The following is a 16,805-nucleotide window of genomic DNA, read 5'->3' on the forward strand; positions in this document are numbered from 1 at the left end:
CCAACATTTCTACATTGTGGGTTAAAGCCAAGCAAATCAGTGCGGTGACAGTCTATCCATATCTTATGCTCTCGTTTTAGTCCCTACATAAAACAAGCTATAAAACTTGTCACAATTATAATACACACATCCAGGTGTATCACCATAATACCTCTTTACAAAAACTAACCTATATAGATTGTCCAGCCATGCTCTCCATTGCTTTTGTAAATGCTGCCATGGATGTCAGCCCAGAAGACCCAGCCTTGGGCAACGTCAAAAGTCAAGGCCACTGGGTCAGACACTGGAGTGTGGATAACTTCAAACTGTTGAGACTTCACATTCAATAGGCCGATAGAGCTCCTCTGCACAGTTAGTAATCTGGTAGCATTACCTGCACATATTTGGATTGGAGTAAATGTCACTTTGTGTTAGTTCACCATCACTTATATACAGGTTTAAGAAATTAATTGAGATAAGTGTCAAAAATAGAAAGACAAGTGTAGGAAGTAACAAAATCACATTCATACAAAAAAAAAAAAAAAAAAAAAAAACTATTTGGACAGAAGAAAAAAAAAAAAAAAAAAACCAGACAATACTTAATCTGCCCATTTTGTAATCCTTTTTTCAGCAATATTTCAAGTGAGAATCTATTTTGATGTAACCTGCTCAACTTTTTATCTGAAGTTCAGCCTTTGATCTTGTTGAACTTTTTGCTTTGTCATTAGCTCAGCCACATCAAAGTAGCCCATTAACATGTCAATTATCTCTTGTCCAAGTGCACCACATAATCTTTGTTGTTGGGTTTGATCTTCTCAGGATGAAACTAAATCTAGAGTAGGTTCACATCATAAGCTGATACAAGGTTTATAGTTGCACGATGCGTCAAAATACTGTCTTGTAGTAGTCAATATTACCCTGGCCAAGATGAGGGTAAGTTGGTTCCAAACAAGGTTGAGATTTATGGAGATTGATTATGTGCATCTGCCTCATTACCTGTAGCTAGACACGTGGAGCCTCCACTCAGTTTGAAGCCTTCTCTGCAGTGGCAATAGTAGGATCCAACAGTGTTAGTGCAGTGATGCATACAAGGGGCAAAGGGTTGGGCACATTCATCCAAATCTGGGGGTGAGAGAGGGAGAGAGAGAGCGCGAGCACGAGTTTTAACTTCATACGCATGAGCTGTGCATTAAAAACAGATTTGGAAACCGCTGCAAAAGGAAGCTTCTTTAAACCCTGCATGTTCTTTAATATTTTCTGTTTTTCAATAGAAAAGGAGGTAAATGGTACAAGGTGGTACTGCAAAGAGCAGGACCACTCCACTGTGATGTCCGTTTTGTCTTTAGTTGGGTTTCTGTACCATCCATTTTCAGTGCTTTTGTGAAGTAACCCTTGTTTCAAAATCAATTAGCCCTCAACAATATTTAAAGTGAATAGTGTGTTATTGTAATTCACCACACACCTTCGCAGACTGCACCATTGGGAGAGAGCTTATATCCAACAGGACAGACACACAGAGCTCCCCAGGATTCATCAACACACACATGGCTACAGCCGCCATTGTTTATGGAGCAAAGACGACCTGCAGGAGGTGGCTCAGCATTACAGAAATCCATGCACCAGAAGCATGTCAGAAACATTATGTTTATATTGCTAACCAATAGTTGAGGTAAAGTTGTGACCCAGGTAAATCTGTCCCAAACCTACCGCAGGTTATGGGCTCATCACTACCATCAGAGCAGTGGCTCGTCCCATCACACCTCCCTTCAGCACTCAGACATATTCCCTCAGGACACCGTATGCCGTTCTCATCGCATGAACCTGTAAGGGAACAGACAATCAGTACTTCAAACACTTAACAGTTTCTCATACCTACCCTGAATTAGGGGCTACCTGGTTGGGTCTGCCATCCTGTCACTGACTGATACTGTTAACTAGGGCTGGGCGATATGGACCAAAAGTCATATCCCGATATATTTTGGCTGAATATCGATATACAATATATATCCCGATATTTTTTCCGCAAAGTGAGAGCAAATGTTCAGTCAAAGTCAAATATGACATGTCACATGTAGTTTCATAGAAACGGCTATTTCAGTGAACAGTTGCAAAATCAAATGAATAAATAATAAACAGGTTTCTTCACCTGGTTCAATGCTCAGCTGTTCAAATAATAAAATGTAAACATAAATACTGTATAACAACAGGAGTACCTTTTTTTGAAATCAAAGCTCCATAAGGTTGGTTTTAAATTGTTAAAATTTTTCTTCCACACATTTTCAGCGCTATTTCTACGTGCCATATTTTCTAATATAGGGCTGGGCGCTATAGAGAAAATCAGATATCATGATATTCTTGACCAAATACCTCGATATCGATATTGCGGCGATATATTCTAGAGTTGACAGTTGGTGCTCTCGCAAAATATCTTCACACTTAGATTTTAGATAAATAATCAATAATAGAACAGCTAGAACAGTCTGGTAAGTTCAGAAAAGTACATCACTTCACTGTAATGCAGCCTTTAAAACCAGGAAAAGACACTTATGTCATATCACGATATTACGATATCCAAAATCTAAAACGATATCTAGTCTCATATCACGATAGATATATCGCCCAGCCCTACTGTTAACACATCAATCCATCCTGTGTTAACTCTGCCTCTATGATCAGGTTGGGTTAATGAATTAATCAAATTATAATGTAGTCATCACGGATATCAAATCTGTATAGTAAAATTCTAAATGGCAAAATGAGAAATGAATGATTCCAATGAATATCACTTGACATTTCAGTTTTTACATTAGTGAGCGTATGCATTGCAGATACAAAACATAGTGAACCAACTGTGAAAAATATTACTTAATTAATTTTCACTTCCATCATCCTCATCATCATCTTGTGCCTGTCGTCGGCCATCGTTAGCTAAAGAGACCAAAACAGTTTTTGTACCAGGCTGTAAAGCAGTTTATTCTGTAAATTGGGCATTTTAAAATTGCGTTTATGGGGATTGATTCCCTTTTGGAACCCGCTTCAAGTGGCCACTCAAACAATAGTTGTCGGTGCTTCCGCATTTGCTTTAATTTTCAGCACCAGAGGTTGCTGCTTGGTGCAAACCAACAAAACTTTAAGCTTGTTCAAATAACAGCGAATAACCATACTGCCCAGTGCTACATTTTAAATGACTAACTGTACCAATTGATTAAAAGGTAAACTCACCCAGATTACAAAAAAATAAATATAAAAATATAGATGGATAAAGATAAAAATCATATTCGGTCTGGTGGTATGGAGAAGTGCAGATGGCTTTGGTTTTCATAAAGACAAGTTTCAGTTTTTTAGTTTGTTTTCTTACAAAATGTATTTAGCAAAGCAAATTAGTATATAAAACATTTTGTTAAAAATGAGGATGACTGAAGATATCTCAAAGAATGGTTATCTCAATACCTTGAAAAATAAAAAAATATTTACATTGCTACAGTGGATACAGGAGAATAGATAAAGAAAATACAAGTTTTTGTAATTTGGGTGAACTGGCCTTTTACACATGACTTGTGCCCTGCAGTCACACATACTGACACTCGTTTCCTGCGGCATAGCTTTTAACCCTTCATCTTTCTCACCACAGTCTTCTTCATCAGAATTATCCAGGCAGTCATTCAGTCCATTGCAGCGCATCTCTTTGGGGATACAGATACGGTTTCGACAGGGCCAATCAGAAACCAAACAGCCCTCTGTAGCTGGACAGTTCTCCTCATCAGAGCCGGTTGGACACTGGTGTTGTCCGTCACAGCGGGCTGACGCATCAACACAGCCGACAGAGTCAACACAAGGAAACTGACCCGGCGGGCATTCAGGAGAGCCTGGAAGTGCTGAAGGACAGAAAATAAGTGTTTCTTTCATTCTACTTTATAAACAAAAGTTAATCTTATTTGTTTAAAAGTAGCTTTCGCTTATACTGACAGACCTTTGAATCAACACAACCAGACAAACCACTGGTAACATGACAATCCTTAACCTATGGTTCCACAATAAAACCTTTTGTTAACATGTTAACTAGGACTCAAAAATCAACTGTTTGTACAACTTTGTGCCTTTTGGTTGTCAATATGTTCAAGTTCAATTGTTTACTAAAACATGAACTACAAATGAACCTGCTGAAATTTGTGCTGATTCTATTAAAACGCATGTCCTCTTAAATATGGTGTTAACCATTTCAGACTTGTTTTGTACCCCAAACAATGTGTGGTTGAAATGTAAATTAATGAAAACAAGTATTCATCGACTCAACAATTTGAACAATGTATTAGGGCAAAGTGTGAAGAACAGTTCTTTTGCACAGTGACAGTACGTATACCTACCAACGCAATCCATTTCATCAGATCCATCCAGACAGTCTCCACCTCCATCACACCGCCACACAGCAGGGATACATCTTCCATCATCACACTGCCACTGGCCATTACGGCATTCTAAAGTTTGACCTACAAACCAACATTATGACAATTTGACAAATATGAAGGTTTAGGAAATTCTACAGGCCATCACTGGAGGAGAATGAATTGTAGAATTTGTCTACAATTAGACACCACTTTTTAGATCAGGATTTTGACAAACAAACTAATCACTGGTCCATTTATTTCACTAAGACCTAATTCTGGAAAAGAAAAGCCACAGACAAAACGTAACGTTAGCCAACCGAATTACTACTGAATAAAAGTCTTATGTTAAACTAGTCACAAAAAAGTCATCCTATGGTCCTATTCCATTACATGGTATCTGCAGCAGACATGTTGACATGTCATAGTAGGAAAAGCACAGCTGAAATTGATAACCTTAACGATGGCTCAGTTCCATCAAGTGTCCCAGTAAACTATTTCAGTGAGTCAGCATGCACAATACCAGGGCCTCTCCTAAGTGGAATGCAGCCATCATTAATGGGTTTGAATACACCTGTGCTTTTCCTATTATGACATGTCAACATGTCTGCCGTAAAAAATGGTCTTCAGGCCTCAAAAGGGCAAACATAAGGACTGGTATATTCAGTACTTGCACATGGTCAATTGAATGCTAAAGGAAAGACAACTAAAATAGCATTGGTCTATTTTGATCAAGTCTAGCAAATGTCCAAACTGCAACTTCATCCTTCCACCCCCTTCTACATTTATTTCGCCCTAAACAACCGTTTCAGCCTGAACCCACGGGGTCCAGAGAAGAACGCCATATTGCCTCATTTCTGTTTAGACCGAAAGAAAACGTCAAAACTCCCCCCTGCGTGTTATTTGACATATACACATTTGCTTGAAGTATATCATACAATGCCTTAAAACGTATAAAACCAACTTTACCTAGGGAAAGTCTCAGACTTGCCAGAACAATCGAACAAAAGAACTGGCGTAAGTCCATTCTGCCCGCGCTGCTGATCGGGACCTACGGCGTCACCTGAGAGGAAACGCTTTTATCAGCTTCCACTGCTGCAGGTGCGCGTGCAGCGGTCTTATTACACATCCATGGTGCAATGGTGCAATCAGATCATTCAGCTTCTGTTACCAAAAATAAAATATGTTGTATACAACATAATGCGATGTAAGTTATTATTTATTTATTTAACCCGGTGTTTTTTATGTTCTTTTTTTATATATTTATGTTTGTTTATTTATTCATTATTGGACCTCATTTAAATCAATCAATCAATCAAACAATCAATCAATCAATCAATCAATTTATTTATGTATTTGGCATGTGAAATCATGGTCTTAGGCAGTGTCCTCATTTATGATCCCTGTGGGCTCAGGGTAGAAGCTCCTTCTGTCTTTCTAGCTTTTATAACCACGCATGTTCAAAAGTGTGCCTAATAAAACAAAATTAATTCATTCGACATTTATCTCATTTTATTATGGCGGCCTGCAGTCATGTTTGAGGAATGCTCATCATCACTCACCTCAGATGTAGTTAGTAATGTTTTTGAAAGTTGAAGATCTAGTGGGCGCGAACGCAGACTATAGTGTCTTTCATCTGACGGAGAGCAGCGCTGTACAGCAGCCACGAGTGATGCTGCGAGGGAGAGAGCAGACTGTCATGCCTCTCCTCTTTTAAAGGTGCATCATGGTTTGTTCAGCTACTGATGTTACACCCACTTCCAGGGCTTTACAGTGAGGTGATGTTTGGATAGGTTTGGCTATGTTACGCACGGAACGAATCAAAACGAATCTAAGCTTTGTAGTTCGCCATCAGCTCTTTCTTCTTTCTATTGATGTCAAGTGTGCAGCTTGACTTATGAATGGGGAACGATCAGCTGGCGTGTCTGACGTCAGCAATGTCCCTTTCATGCTGCTGTCAATTATCATAGTAGTTTGTTGGTGTTTCATGCAATCTTTTCATTGAAGCTGCCCGAAAATAGTTGACTCTTGCAACTCACCCAAATATTGATTTGCAGACCAGTAAACAGCTATGTTATACCCCCGTCGAATGCTCTGAGGTGATAAGGCCGTGCGCATTTTGATTAGATTTTGCGCTTTTACGCACGAAAAGTAAACTAACTAAAGTGTTTTCTTTCTCATTTCTAGGTTATGTGAGAATGTTGTTGGTGAGATGGATGAACCACAGCTGTTTATATTTACAATTAGCGTAGTTGGGGATATGAACTCATTCAAAAGTTTTTTTTTTATTGTCTTTCTCATAAATGGGATTCACTTCACGGCTTTAATAGCATCATCGTACGCCCCAGTTGCGGAAGAATGACTCAGATATGATTAACTATTATTGCTTTATTTAATGTAGCTCTACCCCAGTGTCAAAATACTCTGTTACAAGTAAAGGTTCTGCATATAAAACTTGACTTAAGGAGAACTGTAAAACTATTAGCTTTAAAATAAAGTACAAAAGCAAAATGGCCAATTTCAGGATAACACATATATCACTGGATTATATTAATTAATGTTGCAGCTGGGAAAGGTGGGGCTACTTCAATTACTTTATATAATAAGCAGCTTAATCCATACTAATCCTGATTCATCAGTTGATTTGTATTTTGTATTAATAATCTGAATCTACAAATTAACTATAATGTTGTCAAATAAATGTAGTGGAGGAAAGGGCACAATTGGCTTCCAAAATGTAGTGAAGTAGAAGTTTAAAGTAGCATAAAATGGAAATGTACTTAGTTACATTACATGCTCGCGTGATATAATAATTTCATTATTGCATAGGTTTATTTTTTACGCAAAACTCTAAATGTTCAGCACATGTAGTTTAAAAGAAACGTTTCTTTCATGTTGTGACAATAAAGATCTTTCAAAGAACAAGACTAATTTATTCCTAGTGGTATTCTGTGATTATTTTCACACATCAGGCTCATCAAAATGAATGAAAGCTTTGTAGCTCGCCATCAGCTCTTTATTCTTTCTTTTGAGGTCAAGTGTGCAGTTTGACTTATGAATGGGCGACGATCAGCTGGCGCGTCTAAAGCCAACAATGTTCCTTTCAAGCTGCCGTCAATTAGCATGGCCGATGAATCCGATGGTGTTGTATGAATTCTTTCCATTGAAGCTGTTCAAAATTGTTGATTTATAAAACTCACCTGAGGATGAATATGTAATACCCATGTGTAGGAATTACACTGTTGCCATTACCGCTATTACCATTACTAAAATAGTCTCTTTACAGAAGAAACAGAAAAAAAAATCCTGACATTTTGCTTATTTTTCTCATGTAGTATATGATGTTTATTTATTATTGATAATTAATTATTAATTTGGAAATGGAATGGTGAATGAAAATGTTCATATGATCCAATTTCAAACAAAATTTTATAATACATTTTATTATTGTTGTTTGTCTAATTGTCTTTAGGTAAAACGTTATGGCCTTTAGTTTAAACACACATATATTGTTTTTGTTGAATATTTATGGTTATGGTATTTATTAATGTATTTAATATATACATTTATATCTAATTAGCACTGAACATATTAAACTGCGCGTACATGCGCAATAGGTATTAGCCAAGTAGGTTTGTAAGTTTCTGTTTAGGCCTAGTTTTCAAAAATACGAGATGGTAATGTATAAAGTCAATTAAAATTTAACAATGACTAAAATGCATGGGACATATGTCGATTTTCTTCTGCATTATAGGTGTGTCAAATGCTGACCTTAGGCTATAACCCCCCTTTTCTCGCTCTGCAGTAAGTGACTTCTGATTAACTCCCGAGTTGCTTCCCCATTAATCACAGCGCAGTTGTGCAGCTCCTAATCTCCTTAACTAATATTATTGTCATGGCTTCTTATCAAAGGGATCTTTAATATTCAAAACAACAACAATCAGAGTGGTGCGATATTACAGTTTCCACACCTCCGCCACTACAAAGACCAATTGGTTTCGACACACAACGACCTTGTCACATTTAAGTCTTTAAAGTCCCATCAGCCATCTGCGGCCTGACAGATCTGCTCAAAGGACGTTAGGAGAGAGGGGTGTGTTTATAAACCCCAGCATCTCACCTGGCTGGAGCATTTGGAATCTACCTTTGGAACAGACAACACCACACCTGCGAATTATGAAGGGACCAGCAGTGGATTTCTCTTTTGCGCTTCTTCTTCTGGTGGATTTAGTTCTGGGTCTCGGCGCACAGCCCTTTCCCGGGCTGCGTCCTGACGCACTGCTCCGTGGGATGAGCGCCGGCCCCAGACGCATTGTGCAGAGGCAGCAGGCCAGCAGGCTGCCCTTCTACATGATGCAGCTCTACCGGACCATGCTGACCGACGACCGGGATAGGACTCCGGCTGCCAGCGTGAGCCACATGATGACGGAGGACAACCCCGGTCTGCACGACTCCGACTCCGTGATCAGCCTGGTCGCTAAGAGTGAGTATTCAACTATAGAAAAAAATACTTTTATTAAATTAAGTTTGGTATTATGGCGTGGCAGTGCTATTCTTATAATGGCATGTAGTGCACATGGGCTATATATATTTTAAACATAATGAGCACTCTGCCTGTGGTTTCTTTTGACACATACACAATATGTGGATGTGAGTTGATGTATTTCACTCACCTTAATTTAATCATGTGTCTAATCAAACCTGATGAATGTATTTCAGCACTTATGCGACTCCCTATAGTGGGAATAAAAGCTGTGAAGTCATCACACGTTTACAGACGAGACTTTTGTCCTGCTGGCAATTATTTTGCAAGCCCAAAGTCAAATGACAAGTGTGTTCGCCAATTAAGTGCCTTATTCTCTTGTGCAAGTCATGAATACTGTTAACCAATTTGCTTTCCTCTTATTTATTTCAGGCTGCCAGCAGATTGGCAAGAGGTGGTCCGTCACCTTTGACATGTCCTCTATTTCTGCAAGCGAGGATGTCCAACTGGCTGAACTTCGCGTCCGCCTGCCCGCCTTCACAGAATCTTCCCGAGCCTCAGTGGACATCTACCACTCCGACAGGGACCGATGCTCCGGCATGCACTGCCAAGAGAACAAGCTGTTCCTGGGCCGCCTGAGAGCTCATCCCAGTTCCATGGTTTCCCGCTCCTCCTGGAAGGTGTTCAACATGATGGAGATGCTCCGTGGCTGGCTGCAGCGGGACCACTCTGCACAGAGGATGGAGGAGGCTGAGGTGAAGGAGGAGGAAGAGCAGGAGCAGGAGGGAGTCCAACACCCTGCAGCTGACCGGGTCATGATGGTGGTCTTCTCAAGGCAGAACCCAAGCAGCCAGCGAATGCCAACCCTCATCCGCACAGCAGAGCACTCCAAGTACGTGAGCCTGGACCGGGAGCGTGTGACGGCTGGCTCTGGTTCCAGTCCGAGGAGCCGCAGGGCCAAGAGGCACCACCACACCCAGCAGCAGGGACACAGCGTGGCTGGAGCTGGAGCTGGAGCTGCTCCACCCAGCAAGCCCACAGGGGAGGAGGAGGAGGAAAAGGGTCCTCTCTGCAGGAAGGTGGACATGTGGGTGGACTTCGCGAAGCTCGGCTGGAGCGAGTGGATCGTCTATCCCAAACAGTACAACGCCTATCGCTGTGAAGGGAGCTGTCCAACACCAGTAGATGAGACCTTTACCCCAACCAACCATGCGTACATGCAGGTAAGACTGAACTTAAGACAAACTTCTTATATTGTTCAGTATTAGATGCAATTGGGTATACTTTTTAATGATACACTAATACCCTATACATACATGTGTTCTAATCAATCATTTTTCTCTCTTTCTCTCTCCAGAGCCTTCTGAAACTTCACCACTCAGACAAGGTGCCATGTCTGTCCTGCGTGCCAACACGCCTGGCACCGCTTTCCATGTTGTACTTTGAGAATGGGAAGATGATCATGAGGCATCACGAGAACATGGTGGTGGAGGAGTGCGGCTGCCACTGAGCAAAAGACATGAAAACCTTTTGATTAAAAAGGCCAGATACACTAAAGCTACTGAGCTGTATTACACTCAGAAGAGTCTTTAGCCACAGAACTAAACGAGTCAGAGGCACAACGATCCTGTCCACAGGCACTTTACAGAGATGTCCAGTTTGACACTGGGACAGAGGCTGCTGCTGGGCATGAAAGAAGGGAACTACTATACTGTATATCATGGACACAGCTTTCTAAATTATGGAATTTAAAAATCCAGTTATACATTTTGTACAATTTCTTTTTGTACAATATTAGGTGACCTAAATTGTGCCTTGGATTGCAAGTGGATGTGCTATAATTCAGGTCTTTAAGGATGATTTATAGTAAAGGACTGATTCAGTCAAAATGAAACAAGGTCAAGACAAAAGGACAAAATGGCTTCTGACTGACGCACTATAGAAGATTCACAAAAACAGCTATACACAACAGATTTTATGTACAAACTGTTCTTTTTATGATTGTTCTTTTTATTGAGTGTTTTAATGCCATTGAAAGGACAGATGCAAACTGTTAGCGCTTTTAACTTTATTGAGATGTTTGGGTCACATTGACCCACTTGTATGTTTACTATGCACAATAAATTATTTCTTATCAACACACAAAGTGTTTTGCTTTTTTTGAGTGTTTCTACAGGAGTTTACGTTAAGCTGCTCATTTCACTTTACAGGGTTAGAAAAAAACCATAAGACATAATAGACCTCTTTCACAGCAGACATTTTGACTTGTTACAGCAGGAAAAAACCAAAAGGTCATTCATAACATCAATCCCAACTGTGCATGATAGCAAGTTTAGTGAGATACCTAAATGGAACAGAGCCATCGTTGAAGGATAACCTAAATTAAGTATTCTGATAGGTTATTTCCATTGCCTAGGAAAGTTCAAAACATATTTGTGAACATGAGCTACTCTCTCAAAGCCAGAAACCAGAGAAGTCTCAAACTTGTGATGTCATCAAGTCTAGAGCTTTTCTTTTTCATTCCCAAATGACCTTTATTCTACAGTAGTGTTATCGGGTCTAGAACAGAAAATGTACCATGCACATGTACCCCGAAAATTCCCCTGGGTGCTCTCAGTGCCATATATCATCTATTACAAATAACTGACTACGTTTAAATGCGCATACTATTCTGGTTTTGGTCCTTATTCTGAAAAGGACGATATTCCGACTAAGCTGTTTACATGGCTAATGAAAGTGAGTATTCCACTAATATTCCCATTTAGCCGTGCAAGTTTACCAGCGGTGGTGGACATGTTGGACCGTGCGAACACAGCGTCCCTCTTTAATTCGTAATAGTGATGTGTGCGCAAAAACCTGTTGATATCCAAGCCTTTAATAATGTTTAAAAGTAGCTGTGTTTTTCCTTCTTATCGGGTGTGCAGCCTTGCAAACTGGAATAATAGTGGAATATTGATGTGCATTTAAATTGTCTATGGAGCAGTACCAGATGACATGTTGTTTTGACTATTTTAAACTGTAGAAATAACATGTATGTATTTTGAAAAATGACGTAGTTCCCCTTTAATATCATTAGTAATTGCACTAGTGCTAAACCTGCGACAGCACCAACACACACCTGACTATTGCTTTTAGACAGTTGAAAAACTGTAAACGTGTCCTTTAATATAGAATATTGTATATATTATATTTCCAGCAGCCCACACTGCCTGTCCACCACCAAACAGACAAAGTTAGCGGTGAACATAGTGGAGCATTTAGCAGCTAAGAGCCAGATATCTTTCTTAGGACCAAACAGAGCTAAAAGAAGGGTGAATGTTGGACTTACATTCATCAGGTGGACAGAAACATGACTCCATATAAATATTAATGTTGCTCTGTATCTGCTGTGTGTGTATGTTATCAAATTCACCATATCAACTTAAAAAATGTCTACATGTCAGTGTTGGGTTTATAGTTTGTTTCTGCTGCCCCCAGGTGTCAGCGGAAACAAATCAATTATTGCAGATTTATTAATATCAGCTTTCACACAATATTGGCAGTTCTAAGACTGCTACTTTACACGACATGGCTAAACAATAATTTCAGTAATTAATTTGCATACCGTTGGATATTTTAAAGACGTATTTAAAGTCATCAAATGAGTCAAATCACATAAAATATGAATGGTTTAATTTCAACAAGACTTTGACTTACTTGTCAAATATGTCACAGCGCAAACAAAGTCAAGTGTATTCAAAGTAAAGAAACAATTTGATGCATCAGTGTGCGTTGTTTGATAAGAGTACAACAACACAAAACATATTAAGCATTACAAAAAAAAAATGGCATCTTGTTTCCAGAACAAATCTGAAAGTAGATTACACAGCTTAGTAAGACTTGGCTTGTCATTTCAACTGAGAATTTATTTTATCTTAGTAAACAAAAAAAAGTGAAATGAAATGAAAATGTTGGGAATCACTTTTGTCCTTGCGGCTGACTCTCTTCAGATGTCCATTTCAAACTGGGCATCTTCAAGAAAAAGAAAAGGCATTGTAGTTTATTAGAAGGGAAGTAGACAATTAAAGAAACCCATGCAGCTCATTTCTCTCGTTCCCATTTTAAATACACAGATATGTTTACCTGCGCTCTCCTCTGTATGCTGGACGTGCTCTGTGTTATTGCTGGGTGTCTGTTTGGGCTGGTTTGTGTCATTGGTGGAGTTGGGTTTGAGTGGCCTGGTGACTCCTGGGATGTCAGGCAGATTGGGAGGCGTACGAGCAAGAGGAGACGTCCGACACTGCAGGAGGAACTTCCTGTCGTAGATTATTCGGGTACCTGCAGGCAGCAGCAGCAATGGAAACCAAAGTTAATTATTGTCAATATTTTAGCCCTTTATTTTTCATAGGACAGATGAGGACACGAAAAGGGCGAGAGAGGGGAAATTGGCCACTGCGTCGAGGAGTAAACCTCTATATATGGGCGCCTGCTATACCAGATGAGCTACCCAGGCGCCCATTATTGTCAATATTTTGCTGTATGTGATAGGTTTTGTATTTGTGCATACAGATGTTTGAATGTATCTCATCTACTAAGGAGTTTCTAGGGACAAGTAAGTTTTAAGGTGACATGGTCTCACAGAAGACCTAGCTTAGAATGTGTAAATCTATTATGAGTATGGGAACAACTGTCACACAGAGGAATTGGAACCTGGAATGTGGGAATCTATTAGGAGCATGTGCCATAAAAAGGTACAGGTTAAGAGTAAACTGTTCCACTGAAATAGATATCTTGGGCTGTGTGAGCACAAAAAGAGTTTAAAAGGGATCCATTTTTATGTACATGTTGGTCACCCTTGGGCAGACACGTCTGTATGCTCACGGTTGTCTCATTGTCATGAGAGTTTGTTCGCTGTTTGAATAAAGCTGCATTTGATTTGAATTCATCGGACTGGTCGTCATTTTTTGACGTCTCCCAACATCATTTCTGAGTCATCACCCGATAACAATATGGTATGGTAAAATTTCAATTGATCAATATTTGCAGCAGCTGTGTTCATATTGTACATTTAGTTTTGTGGAAAAGTTATATTTTTATTTTGGCTTCTCTACCACAGCACCCTGATATAAAGGCTTGCGTCAGTTTTACTAAAAAAAATAAAATAACCTAAAAATAAGTTAATATAAAATCCATCTGCTGATGAGTACACTTGGTGGTGGTGAAAATAAAATAAAATTCAGCAGCATATATGGACATTAAAGAATTGTAACTACTGGAAAAAGTCTTAAATTCAATTAAATTAACATTAAACATTGACATTAAACACTTGTAACTCGTTTAAACAGGTATACATAACGGAATTCAATCGAAAACAATATAATTCAACAGAATTCAACAGCTACGCTGAATAAAGTAAAAAATAAATACATATTGTATGAACCACCTCCATAGTATGGTGGAATCCTACTTTTTTCTCTGTCAGAGAACTACACACGTCCATACATGCCCATGACCAATGGCCTAGTTTCTGCCATCCACACACCTTGGCCGACCCAATTCTGTTTTATCTGTGTAAATCTGTTCCCATCTCTTAAAGAACACAGTATCAGTTGTTATGGGCATGTGCACGCTGAGTCAACTTTCTCACAACTGAGGGAAAACATTTCCTGCTTTACTTTTCTCTCCATACTGGAGATTTCCCTAGGTGCCAAGCTCACAGATGTTTGAGTGAAATACTAAATAAATGGGCCAAACAACTCAGCGGTTTGATAAGAGTGAGAGTGTTTGTTCTTGGTGCTGAGCCAAAACACATCAATTTATATCTAAACAATTTAGTATTTTTGTAGAAAGCTAAAATTGTGGTTAGTAGGGGAAAGCTTGGTCATTTTGTTTTAGCTTCCATGTATCCATGGAAAAATAGGTGGCATTTACAACACATAAGATAATTATTAGCTAATTTTCTTCCTCTAGTGGAGGCAACAACTAGTAAACATGGTGCTGCAGCTCAACAACAGCCTGCTGTAAATCAAGACTATAAATAGGATATGACCGAGAACGGGCCTATATTTGAGCATACAGTCGTTGATTGTGTAAGTATTCTACAGCTACAGGTTACTCACACTGAATTCACAACTCTGCTATTCATAAGTGACTGATGCCAGAACCAATGAATGCTCATACACATAAGAACTTTCTGAAATAGGTAAAGAGTCTCTGATTCGCAACAGAACATCTTCAGGGGAAGACGGCAGTTGAAGGGAATCATGTCGGTACACTGACTTCACCAGTGTAAACAAAGAAATAAATCTGCATTAAGCCAAATGTAGAGAAGATCAAATGATTGCATGAAAAATTGATTGGCAAAAGTTTAGCTATACAATCATTCCACTGGTCTGTTAATCAGTCTGGCATACTTCAGATTGTCTGCAGGTATACGGACAATGAAAGCATGCAAAACATTCACCCACTTTATATATACACCTACAGTGACATTTATAAAACATGTAGGCTAAGTAACAGTGAAAGGGGCTGTGCAATTTGCAATCTGTGTGCAGAGGACTGCTCTCTAATAAGATTACTTTAACTCTGTTAGCTGGTAGTCATTAGCCTTCAGGAAGCACCAACACTGTCAAACATTAACAGAACTGTGGACAAGACCTATAGCCTGGCTCTCAAAGGAGTTTCCTTTACTATGAACTGTTTTCATGCCACAATAAATACATTTTTTAACCCAATGTTTTGGCAACACAAGATTAACTACATACTGTGAAGGAATATCGGTGAAATATCAGGCAACTTTCTCAGAAATTATCTCCACTCCACTGTCTCCAGAGCTTCTAATTTTCATCCAATTGTCGCTTTAATCTCAATTTACAGACCCTTTTCTTGTCCCGCTGTCTTCTCATTGTTTAAGTGTCCCCTTTAAATCTCCCCTTAATCATTTGTTTAATGATTTCTAATAATATTTAAACTTTGTTGAATCTTTTGACAAGACCCAGTAGATGGTCACCTCCTGGAGTAGTGCTGAACAGAGTTCCTCCGGGAGTCGTAGAGTAGTCCTGGGGCATGTGGGCAGCATCGTGGATGGTGACCCGTCTAACAGCCGGGATATCTCGGCCCCCGGTGGTCTGACCTCCCGCTGACATCTCTCACAACACTGGGTCGGTTTGTGCTACTTTAAACGCCACAGACGGGGAAAGTTGCTTAAAGTGTGAAGGACGTTACGAAGCTACAGAATAGTCAACTTGTGCCTCCGCGTGCTGTGTGGGCACATCCAAAACAACCCAGGGACCTCCTTCAGAACATCACGTGGAGCGGAGAGCTGTGATTGGCTGAAAACAGGGGCGTCACAACACGTGGAGATTGTAGTTCTTCCTGACCTGCAGGCTGCTCTATCGACCACAGATAATACCAATGGATAATACTTCTAACCCTTCCAAGAATAAATCTATGGTGGACAATTATATGTAAACTTTTTTCATGCGATTAAACAATATGTGTAGTCATAGCAAACATACAGTACAACCCAATCAAATTGTGCAGTATATGTAAATTAGTATGATGTTTCCTAAAAGACTATATACTATACTAATTTCAAGGAAAATACAGTGTCCAGGTGATATACTTCCAATGAATAGCTAGAGTGTAAACTTAACTGTTCAGTACAGCTGAACATGTAAAATCTAAGATTTGTCTAACGCAAAAAGGTAATCAACACATGTATCAACATATAGGCTAGCGAAAATAAAGCTTCCAATATTAAATAATAATGAATAAAAAAAAAAATGTCAGTTTTAAATGGAGCAGTTTTTCAAGGAAATTGGAAACCAACAACTGCTTATAAGCTTACAAATTGTAAAGTGCTTTCCAGAAGACATGTTTGAAAAAAAAAAATAGGATATTTTGGACCCATATAATAAAGTTTACTGGAAAGAGAGATGATAATGAGGTTCACCTTAAACCAACACTAAATACACAATAGT

The 16,805-nt window shown here is 39.3% G+C and overlaps 3 protein-coding genes across 4 annotated transcripts in view; 1 reads left to right on the plus strand and 2 right to left on the minus strand.

Moving 5' to 3' along the window:
• LOC114570638 (low-density lipoprotein receptor-related protein 2) overlaps positions 1-5,460 on the minus strand; it is a 28,746-nt gene extending 23,286 nt beyond the window's left edge. For both annotated transcript variants that reach the window (XM_028601029.1, XM_028601030.1), the window contains exons 1-7: positions 5,331-5,460; positions 4,344-4,466; positions 3,606-3,854; positions 1,687-1,800; positions 1,442-1,561; positions 976-1,101; positions 170-373 (exon numbers count right to left, since the gene is read on the minus strand). In XM_028601029.1, coding sequence (XP_028456830.1) covers positions 170-373; positions 976-1,101; positions 1,442-1,561; positions 1,687-1,800; positions 3,606-3,854; positions 4,344-4,466; positions 5,331-5,388 — 994 coding nt within the window. In that variant the 5' untranslated portion in view covers positions 5,389-5,460. The remainder of the gene's footprint in view (positions 1-169; positions 374-975; positions 1,102-1,441; positions 1,562-1,686; positions 1,801-3,605; positions 3,855-4,343; positions 4,467-5,330) is intronic.
• A 3,077-nt stretch (positions 5,461-8,537) lies between these two features.
• Positions 8,538-10,494, plus strand: LOC114571320 (nodal homolog 2-A-like). The gene is made up of 3 exons (XM_028602220.1): positions 8,538-8,844; positions 9,277-10,067; positions 10,202-10,494. The coding sequence occupies exons 1-3, from the start codon at positions 8,538-8,540 to the stop codon at positions 10,352-10,354; spliced, it is 1,251 nt and encodes a 416-aa protein (XP_028458021.1). The 3' UTR covers positions 10,355-10,494.
• A 2,005-nt stretch (positions 10,495-12,499) lies between these two features.
• LOC114571009 (eukaryotic translation initiation factor 4E-binding protein 1) lies at positions 12,500-16,168 on the minus strand. The gene is made up of 3 exons (XM_028601752.1): positions 15,833-16,168; positions 12,967-13,161; positions 12,500-12,855 (listed from the first exon to the last, which is right to left on the minus strand). The coding sequence occupies exons 1-3, from the start codon at positions 15,966-15,968 to the stop codon at positions 12,830-12,832; spliced, it is 357 nt and encodes a 118-aa protein (XP_028457553.1). The 5' UTR covers positions 15,969-16,168; the 3' UTR covers positions 12,500-12,829.
• Positions 16,169-16,805: the final 637 nt, after the last annotated feature.

The sequence above is a fragment of the Perca flavescens genome, chromosome 16 (genome assembly GCF_004354835.1).
Source record: "Perca flavescens isolate YP-PL-M2 chromosome 16, PFLA_1.0, whole genome shotgun sequence".
In the NCBI taxonomy this organism is placed as follows: Eukaryota; Metazoa; Chordata; class Actinopteri; order Perciformes; family Percidae; genus Perca; species Perca flavescens.